Source organism: Macaca mulatta, chromosome 2 (genome assembly GCF_049350105.2).
Source record: "Macaca mulatta isolate MMU2019108-1 chromosome 2, T2T-MMU8v2.0, whole genome shotgun sequence".
In the NCBI taxonomy this organism is placed as follows: Eukaryota; Metazoa; Chordata; class Mammalia; order Primates; family Cercopithecidae; genus Macaca; species Macaca mulatta.
This window is the reverse complement of record NC_133407.1, coordinates 157,411,159-157,421,327: the sequence shown is the minus strand read 5'-3', so window position 1 is coordinate 157,421,327 and position 10,169 is coordinate 157,411,159. Positions and strand designations below refer to the sequence as shown.

Below are 10,169 nucleotides of genomic sequence, written 5' to 3'. Positions count from 1 at the left end.
GCTTCCCAGTGCTGCTGTCTTGCTTTCCAAAGGCATCACCAGCCTCCAGTAGCCACACCATGCGCCTTACATTACTGATGTTGTAATACAGGAATACGGCATTAGGCTTATATATGACAACCCATAAAATGGTGTGCCTCATTCTCGGTGCTGTCCCCAGGGTCCCCATTCTCCTCCTCAAAGGTAATGATTGCTGCCTGCTCCTCATCCACAGCACACACACACACACACACACACACACACGTTTTTAGTACACACAAGATGGCAGCATATCAGACACACTCTTCTGCTGTGCTTTTTAACAAAAATTGTAATAGACCTGTAGATCATTCAGGTCAGTCTATAAAGAGCTGCCTCTACATTTGAATGGCTACCTAAGATTTCTGGGAGTAGCTGTATAATTTAGCAGCTTCCTGTCAGTGTTTAGGAAATGGTTTAGCTGCTTTCCAATCCTTCGCTGTTTCCAGCAGTACCGGAGTTAACAGCATTTACTTACTTGTGTGAGTGTACATTTGGGATAAAGTCCTAGAAGTGACATTCACACTCTTTAATTCTGACACCAACTCTGCAAGATTAAACATTATTACAACAATTTTAGAGATGAGTAAATGAAGGCTCAGAGAGGCAAAGTGATCATTCCAACTGGAAGTGGGGTGGGAACCCGAAGTTTATTAGCTTGGCGTAGCTTTTTGGGGGGACCGCAAAGTTCTCCTGGTCTGTGATGGCCATGAAGGCTGATTGCTTCACTGAAGTCTCTGTGGCCATTGCCCAGAGCCTGCCAAGGAGAAGGTGGCCAACAAGGAGGCCACACAGAGCCCAGGCTCTAGGAGCGGCCCCTGGATGGCCCTTTCGCCTCGCTGGTCTGGGGGCCGGTAGCCTTAGTGTGCGGGGCAGACAGCAGGAAGGCGAGTTGTCTGGGGAAGCGGCGACTCAGCAACTTGAGTTCCCAAAGGTTGCACAGTGGAGGTGGCGGTGGTGCTGGTAGTGGTGCCGGGCGGGAGCTGGACGGTGATATAAAATCTGAAGCCCCGAGCCTAGAGAAGCCACACAGAGCCACACCTGGCCTTCAGGATCCCTGCTGGCTGCAGCCATTGCAGCCCAGAGAAGTCAGTCTGGGCCACATCTGGGAGGGCTCCAACCAACATCTGCTCCCAACCAGGCTCGGCCTGGCCCCTCCACAACGAGCGGCTGCCGCCTGGTGTCCCAGGAAGCCATGGGGGCACCGCACACTCACGCACCCACGCAGGATCCTCCAGCCGCCCGACATCCAAGCCAGAATCTAGAAGCCCCCCAGTGCCTCCTGGGCCCCTGGCCCATAAGTGGCTGGGGACATGGTCTCGAGTCCTGCCCATCCACTAAGAGAGCTTTATTTTTAGCACCTGCTGGAGGCATACCTCTCTGCCACGCCAACCTGAGTGTGAGGCCACCCTCTCTCTCCCACTCCTTCCAGCCCATCTCCCAGCAGCTACATGCAGGACCCAGCATGCCACCCGCAGGCTTGACTGTCTCCGCAGCTCCCCCACAGGACGGGTGGGAAAGCTCCCTTCTGCCTGCTCCCCACTGTTTTGCTGCCATTTGACCAAGGCTGACACCCACAGCCCCTTCCCTGGCTCTTGTGCTCATGGGCCTGGCTGTAGAGATGTGGAAACTCACCAATGCTCACTCCTCCAGCCCTGGCATGGGACCGACTCCCCACTGTGACTGGGCCCTGGGAGCCGCTCAGTCCCTGGTCAATTCTCTCTCCCCCGTCTCTGCTCCGCACACTGCCCCCTTCAGCTCCCTGACATGTTCCCAACAGCAGGCGTTCGGCCCCAGGCCTCTGCTCTGACCCCACAGCTGCCCCTGACTCTAAGCCACTCCATTTTGCATGGGTAGAATCTGAGACCAGGAACATCTGAGCTCTCAGAACCCAGCCCTGGCCGCTAAGCCCCATCGCTTCAGCTTGGAGATGTGGGGCAAAAGCCTAGGGATCTGATGCGCCTATAGCCAAACTACGGAGAGTGACTGACACCCGGCAAAGGCCAGGGCCGTTTGCTCTGTTTGTGTGCTAAGTGTGCGTGTGCGTCTGTTCTTCGTGTGTGTGTGTGTGTGTGTGTGTGTGTGTGTGTGGTGCTACTGTCTCTCCAGGTGTCCGTTCAGGGGAGCTCATGTGCGTCCTTATGGCTGGCCAGAGTTGACATGCAGTATAGTAAACAATGGGCACAGAAAAGTCAACACAGACCCCACCTTGCCCCTGACATTAACTGGAGTGGGCTGAGGGCTGGGGCATTCAGGCGGCTAGGGATCCTGCACCGCTAGAGGAGGAAGCCCTTCAGTGCCACACAGCTGTTCCCCGTGCCGTGTATGACTGAGGAGCCACCGGGTCAGAAGCTCTGTTTCTTTCTCCACATCTATTTAGGAGGGAGTAGGTGTGCCTGAGGGTCTGCTTTTCTGTGACTGGATCTTTCCAAAGGTGTCCAGGGTTTCCTTGAGCGCTCCATGCATGGGGTGACGAAGGGGCATGAGAGTTTGTGCTATGGTCAGCTGAGGGCCTCCCAGTGCAGAGGTCCCAGCCAGGGCCTCTACCCTTGCAGTATAGCATTAGCCGGCCGAGTGCAGCTGCACTGAGCACAGAAGCTCCCAGCTCCTTCCCTTGCTGCTCTCCCATGTGGAGGACTTGGCTAAGCTCCTGCTGCACCGAGGCCAGTTTCTCCACCACTCGTGCAACTAGGCCTGCCCCCGCTGGCCTGGGCCCTGCCCAGGGAAGGTTCTGTGTGCCCTTGTCTGGATGCTGCCTGGTTGTGGGAACAATCACCAGGCTTTAGCGTCCCCTTTCTCTGCCTCAGTTTCCTCAGCTTTAAAGTGGCACATGCTGGGAGGATGACGTGAACTTCTGCATGCAAAACCGGGGGACAGAAGGCCAGGCAGCATGCACACAGCCAGTGGGGACAGTGGCATCAGGGCAGGCACTTACCCTCGGACTGGGATGGACCTCGTTGGCACCAACCTCTTCTGCAGAGGCAGCTCCACTGTGTTCAAGTTGTTTGTGACCTCCCAGGGATGCAGGGGCTCAGGGTCAGGCTCTGTCAGCCCCGAGAACCTGCAACAGCACTTGGAGTGTCAACATGTCCACCAGCTACCAGCCTCCTGAAGTAGCTCTCACTCATCTGGAACTTTCCATCTGCCAGGCACTGTTCTAAGTGCTTCACAAATATTAGCCCATATGTCATCTCATAAGCGTGCTGTGAGGCAGTTGTTACTCACACTTTACAGACAAGGAAACTGAGGCACAGAGGTTCCACAGCCAGGAGGTGGGAGCTAAGCTGCAGCCACCTCCAGAGCCTTGTCATGGCCACAGCAGCCAAATGGTCCAGGGCACCTGAGCCCCCGGGTGCTGGCCTCCCCTGTTTTCAACCTGAGGCCACCCTGTGTGGTGTGTACTTGCCACCTGGGCCTCATGTGAAAGTGTCTGCGGTGGGGGACATAATGGGGTGCAAGGCTATGGCTAGAGTGTCCTGGGGCAAGGACAAGGACAGGTGCTCAGCTGGCCTGGCACAGGGGCACAGCATGGAGCTTATCATCCCCACCTCCCTCCAGCGTTGCTGCCCAGGTGGTATCCAGTGGTCCCTGTGGGCAGCCCTGCCAAGCATCCAGGGCCACCGCTGGGTGCACAACACCTGTTTCTGGGCTGGGGGGTGAGCATGGAGTGGGAAGCTTGAGGTTGCAGGGTGCCAAGCTGAGCCCCAGTGCCAGGTGCTGCCTGCTGTCCTGCAGGTGGGAGGCCAGCTGCCCTGCGCCCTGGGCATTGCTGACGAGGTTTCCCTTGTGTTTGTTTTGCCTGTTGGGCCTGTGGCTCTGTCCTTATGTGGAGTGCCCCATGGAGACTTGGCCCAGGCCCCCCTCGGGCAGCCTGTTATCCTGGCTAGTTGCGAGTCCCAGGAGCTCACAAACAATGGGTGCCCAGCACACCAATTCCAACACAGCTCAGGAGGGGCAGTCGTCTGTGGCCATGCTCCTAGGGTGACTTGGGGAAGTAGCTGGCCTGGGCTCTGGGATGACCCAAGGAGACCTGAGCCCACCCAGAGACCCCTCAGCTTAGGCTGTGATGGGGGTAATGAAGGCAGACCCCAGACTGTCAGCTGGGCAAGGGCTGCTGAGGGGCTCCCTGTGGATAAACCCCCTCCCAGCTGCAGCCCCACAGAATGCATTTGGGTTCCCAGGATGCTGGGGTGACCTGGGGGAGGAAAGGCTTGGCTCCAGAGGTGTGAGCATCCTGCACCTGTACGGAAACTTCTTGGCAAAATTCTCCTGGGCCTGGATCCTCCACTTCTTACCCAGGTGAGACTTCTTGCGGGCATTGGAGTCCATCACTGAGCAGGTTAAGCTGTGGCACACCTCTCGTCCATGGCTGGAAGACAGGAGGAGACGTCAGAGGGGGCAGGAGTGGTGGGGGGCAGAAGGCAGAGGGACAGAGCAGCCCAGCGGGGCTGGGGATGCCTGCGGACCGCCAAATGACCTGCATCACTGCCCTGTGCATGCACCGCTCTGTGCAATTTTCTCCTGTATGTAGCTGATGATGGTGGTGTAGTGACCACCATAGTCAAGGTCCTCACCAGATGCTCTCCCCAAGGCTCTCTCACGCTTACCCCTCCACAGCCACACCTGTCCACAGCCCGGTTCCCCAACCCTGGCAGCCACTCATCTGTCCTCATCATGGGTCAGCCATGTGATTTCAGGAGCGCTATGCAGAGGAACTGCACACGAGGTGTCTTTCTGAGACTGGCTCCTTCTCATCCTGCTTTCCTCCAGATCTGCCCAAACTCCACCCACAGTCTGTCCCTCCTGCTGCTGAGCACTGTTCCAGGGCGCAGTTGTGCAGCTCCTCAGGCCTCCAGCTTGGGGCACTTACAAAGCCACTATTAATATTCAGATGCAAGTTTCTGCATGAAAATAAGTCTTCATTTCTCTGAGATACATTGCTGGGTCATATGGTAAGTCCATGTCTAGTTTTTTGTTTGTTTTGAGACAAGGTCTTGATCTGCTGCCCAGGCTGGAGTGCAGTGGTGTGATCATGGCTCACTGCTGCCTCAACCTCCTGGGCTCAAGTGATCTTCCCACCTCAGCCTCCCGAGTAGCTGGGCGCACAGGCATGTGCTACTATGCCCCACTAATTATTTATTTTTGTAGAAATGGGGTCTCACTATATTTCCCAGCCTGTACATATATTTTGTTTGTTTGTTTTTGTTTGTTTTTTGAGACGAAGTCTCGCTCTTGTCCCCAGGCTGGAGTACAATGGTACGATCTTGGCTTACCGCAACCTCCGCCTCCCAGGTTCAAACGATTCTCCTGCCTCAGCCTCTTGAGTAGCTGGGATTACAGGCGCCTGCCACCATGCCTGGCTAATTTTTGTATTTTTAGTAGAGACGGGGTTTCACCACGTTGGGCAGGCTGGTCTCGAACTCCTGACCTCAGGTCATCTACCCGCCTCGGCCTCCCAAAGTGTTGGGATTATAGGCGTGAGCTACCGTGCCCGGCCTTGCTGTACATACATTTTAAAGCACCCTAGGTGAGCAGAGTTAGGTGAGCATTGAGACTAGTGGAGGGTAAGGTCTGACCCCTGGTGTCCTTTGTGGCAGCATGTCACCTGCTCCTTCTCACTGGTGTGTCGTCATGGTAGCTACCTCAGCCAGCATGCCACCACAGGGACCCTGAAGCATGCTATGACAATGCCGACTGCCTGCCAGTTTCCCCAGGCGCCACATTTGGTCCCCTGAGCGGGCGAGTAAAGCCCTGGTCGGGGAGGGGGGCTGATACCTGGTCTGGGGGGCTGGGTCCTTGTGGCCCAGCCAGGTAGTGGCCTTTCTCTGGGACCAGCACTGTCCAGTAGAACTTTCTGAGATGATGGAAATGCCCTAGGTCCATGCTGTCCGAGATGGCCGCTGCTGGCTACATGAGGCCATTGGCTGAGCATGACTGAGGGACTGAAGAGTTTTCGGTTGTATTTAATTCTAATAACTGTGAACAGCTAGCTGCACGTGGCTAGTGCCTGCTGCATTGGACAGCACAGCTCTGGCCACTCGGAGGAAGTCTGCTGCTTCCCCAGGTGTGGTTCTAGTGACAAGCTTGTGCTTCACCAGAACCCTAGGCCTGAGTGTTTGGCTCCTGTCCTCTCTCAGGAGGGCCAGCCCTTTGGTCAAGGTGACCCCTGATGCGTGGTTCCCTGGCTGCTGGGGGTTCTCAGTCGGCCTTGCTGTGCTGAAGCCCCATGTGTATGACACTGAGGAGGCATCACCCCTACCAGAGCAGCCTGCCCATGAAGAGGAGAGATGGGCAGCCTTTGGGGGCCATCGCTGTGTGGGGGCCATCGCTGTGCCAGGACGGTGCAGTTGCAGGAGACCTGACACGGTGCAGGCTACACCCTGCTCCAGCATGGTGGGTGCTCTACAGCCGGGGTCTCCAACCCCTGGGCCACGGACCAGTACCAGCAGCCTGTTCGGAACTGGGTCACACAGCAGGAGGTGGGTGGCAGGTGAGTGAGCATTGTCACCTGAGCTCCACCTCCTGTCAGATCAGCGGCGGCATTAGATTCTCATAGGAGTGCAGACCCCATTGTGAACTGAGCATGTGGGGGACGTAGGCTGCACACTCCTTATGAGAATCCAGCTCCTCCCTGATGATCTGAGGTGGAACACTTTCATCCTAAACCAGCCACCACCACTCACCACGGTGTCCATGGAAATATTATCTTCCATGAAACCGTGGTGCCAAAAAGGTTAGGGACCACTGCTCTAGAGCCACCCCTGGCCTCAAAGACCCTCTAACACCCTTGCCAGCCACCTCCTGCCTCCCTGCTCCACAACCCTGCCCCTCCAGGGCTGAGCCGGCTTTGTCTCCGCAGGCTCCCCCAGCCCCACTGCCCTCTGGGAGGTTCCTTGATGGATAGGGCCATTCAGTGTGCCTTACAGGGGCAGGGGTGTGGCCCTGAGGAATGTCTGCCTCCTCCCACATCCCGTGGACAGCACTGGGACAGCCCAGCTCACAGGCCTGCCGGTCCCTCCACACCACACCCTGTCCCATCCTACCTGGTGCTCCACCGAAGGCCCTCAGCCCAGAGGACCATGTGCTATTTTGGTGGGGATGCCTCAGGAGCAGGGAGCCTGCGTGCCAGTGAGGACCTGGCTTCAGCCAGAGATTTGCAGCAGATGTTGTCAGGGACCCATGCACAGCCCCTCCGCCCTCACCTGCATACCTGGAGGCCAGGCCTTTGACTCCCTCTGGCTGTAGAGACACACTAGGCCATGCACAGAGAGTGAGAGCCGCCCCTCACCAATGAGGGCAGGGAATTGGATAAATACCCTAGCTCCCTTGCCCCTCTGTGGGGGCAGCTCGGAGTTATGCTCTGCACAGTCACTCACAGCAGCCTGTGGGGGTTGGCTGAGCTGCAGCTGTGGAGAGGACACACCCCAGAGTGCATCCTCTCCTCCCCTTCCCTCCCCACATCCCACTTTCCTCTCAGCGCCTCCTGGTTGCAGCTCCCAAGTGCAGCTCTGCACTCGCACCTGTCCAGGGCCTGCTTGGGGACTGCACATCTACACACCCATGCCCAGCAACTGCTGCAAACGCCCCAGCCTCAGAGGACCCAGGCTGGGTCCCCCCTGAGAAGGAGGTCGCTAAGCAGGTCTCCCACCTCGCCTCACTGACTGCTGTTCCCAAATCTGGGATTCTGGGGCCCCCCAAAAGCCGGTGGGCTTGGGCAAGCCTGCTCGGCAGTGATTCCATAATGTGCCATGCTGCTCATCCATCCCTCTGAGGGTGGGGTACGGGGCCAGCTAGAAGGCTGCCTGCTGCCAAGTGTGGAATGGCTCAAGGTCCTAGACAGGAGGCTACACACTGGACACTGAACACAGGCCCCCAGGACCATGGCCATGGCATGGGAGACCAGCCTGTCTGTGAGCCAGAACACACCCACCCACCTACCGCCTCCATACCCCGTCTCTGACTCTGGAAGATCAGCCATCCAGAGGGCCTTTGCCCTGGCCCAGAAATACTGCCAGCCCTGCTCATGACCTGTCCCCTGCCTGCACCAAGAAGTCCCTGGGCCCTGAAGGGTGGGCTTCCCCACTGACTTGTCCACTAGCCTAGTACAGGGTGCAGCTTTCTACCCCAGTGCTGGCTAAAGGGGGTCTTGGTGGCCCCGGCCCCGCAGCCCTGGCTGTCCTGAGGACTCTGGGATGCCTTCGCTGGGCCTAAGCCCACAGTCCTGCAGCCACAGCCTGGGCCAGGCCCCAGCTCAGCCCCTTCCTTTTAGGTGCACTTGGGCGAGTCACCTCCAGCCTAGGCTCAACCCTGAGGAGTGTGCGGCACGGGGAAGCCCGGGCCAGGACAGGCAGCAGGGCCACAGTGGGAGGCTGCAGAATGGTGCCTGTGGCCTCTGCTAAGTGTCTGCTACATTCTATGCATAACCTCACTTCATTTATTTTTCTACCTGATGGAGAACATATTATGCTAACCTCCATAATTCAGGTGAGGAAACTGAGGCTCTGGGAAGTTAACTGATTTGCCTGCATTCACACAGTGAGTAGGGGAAGAGGTTCAGGATGGGTGGCCTGTGCTCCTCCTGCTGGGCCACGCAGCCTTAGACAGTCCTGGACCAGGGAAGCAGCATTACCACAGGAACTGAGGGATCAAGGGAGGCAGGAGCGCTCCTCAGGCCCATCCCATACCCTCCCACCTGACCCCTAGATCATGGGGATGACCCTGTAAGCTGACTGCTGAATCTGCCCCCCAGGGGCAGGGCTGCTGCAGAGTCCAGGGCTGCCTTCTGCCATCATGACCCCGTCCCAGGCTCTTCACCACCCTGTTGTTGCTTCCCAAGTCCCTAACCGACTTGGGACTGTCCTTTCCAGCCACGCAGGCTGCCAGCGCTCACCAGGCAACTGCCTTGAATCCTGGCAGTGATGATGATGAGGTGTGATCAGAGCGTCCTGGAACTGCTTCTGCCCAGCAAGATGCTGGTGTGAGAGCCGCTGTGGCCCCCGAGGCTGGCAGGGCCCTGGCTAGAGCCCTCTCTGGGGAGACCCAGTTCCAGGTTATGCCCGGAGCTTCCAGCCAGAAAGGACAAGCTGCAGGACCCCGTGGGCTGGCTTATGTGACGCCAGGTGGACTGAAGCTGGCCATGGTCCCAGCTGCCACCCTACCACAGGAACAGCAGCCCCAGGGCCCCTGGACAGGCAGTGCCTATAAGCCCATTGCGAGGTCATAAGTCCTTGAGGTCACAATTGGTGACATCACAGCTGCTGACCCATGAGGCTCAGACTCTAGCCTGAAGCCCCTCTGGCCCAGGGAGTGGCTGCAAAGTCAGCAGCACATGGGCCAGGCCTGGCCAGCCTCTCAGCTCCAAGCACCCAGACAGAAGCATCCACATCTGCACTCTTCAGAGCAGAGACCTCTCCCCGTTCAGGTTCTGCAAACAGAAGAGATGCCCAGAATTAGGTAAAGACTCACTGAGGCTGCAGAAAAGCTGTTTCTGTGGAGAAGTGGACACCAGCTTGCAGGGGGTTGAGGAAGGAGAAGGCAGTGAAGGAGCTGAACTGGAAGTGGCTCGGCTGTTCACCTGTGCCACTGTCCACTGTACCCTATGACTTTTCACTTATGAGTGCTGTTCACCTGTGCCACTGTCTGCTATACCCTACGGCTTTTTACTTATTAGTGATAACAGGGTTTTTATGGATTATTTAGGGTTTTCTATATGCTATCTGTGAGCAGAGGCAATTTCACTTCTTCCTTTCCAATTCAAGTGCTTTATATTTCCTTTTCTTGCTTAATGGCTCTGGCCTGAACTTTCAGTACTGTGTTAAATAGAACTGGGGAAGGTGGGCATCCTTGTCTCCTTCTTGATCTTAGAGAAAAGGTTTCCAGTTTTTCACTATACAGTACGGTGTTGGCTGTGGGATTTTTGTATATATTGCCTTTATCATGTTAAGGAGTTGAGTGTTTTTATCATGAAAGAGTGTTCGATTTTGTCAAGCATGTTTTCCACATCAATTGAAATGATCATGTCTTTTCCTCCTTATTCTAAAAACGTAGTGTAGTACATTGATATTTTCATTATGTAACAATAATCCTTACATTCTAGGGATAAATCTTACTTGGTAATAGTGTGTAACACTTCTAATACACTGATGAATTTC

At 56.4% G+C, this 10,169-nt stretch overlaps 1 protein-coding gene across 1 annotated transcript; it reads right to left on the bottom strand.

The window, feature by feature from the left end:
* Positions 1-649: 649 nt before the first annotated feature.
* C2H3orf22 (chromosome 2 C3orf22 homolog) lies at positions 650-9,214 on the bottom strand. The gene is made up of 4 exons (XM_001114356.5): positions 8,909-9,214; positions 4,259-4,387; positions 2,954-3,079; positions 650-1,034 (listed from the first exon to the last, which is right to left on the bottom strand). Exons 2-4 carry the CDS (start codon positions 4,345-4,347, stop codon positions 824-826), a joined length of 426 nt encoding a protein of 141 aa, XP_001114356.1. The 5' UTR covers positions 4,348-4,387; positions 8,909-9,214; the 3' UTR covers positions 650-823.
* Between the last annotated feature and the right edge of the window lie 955 nt (positions 9,215-10,169).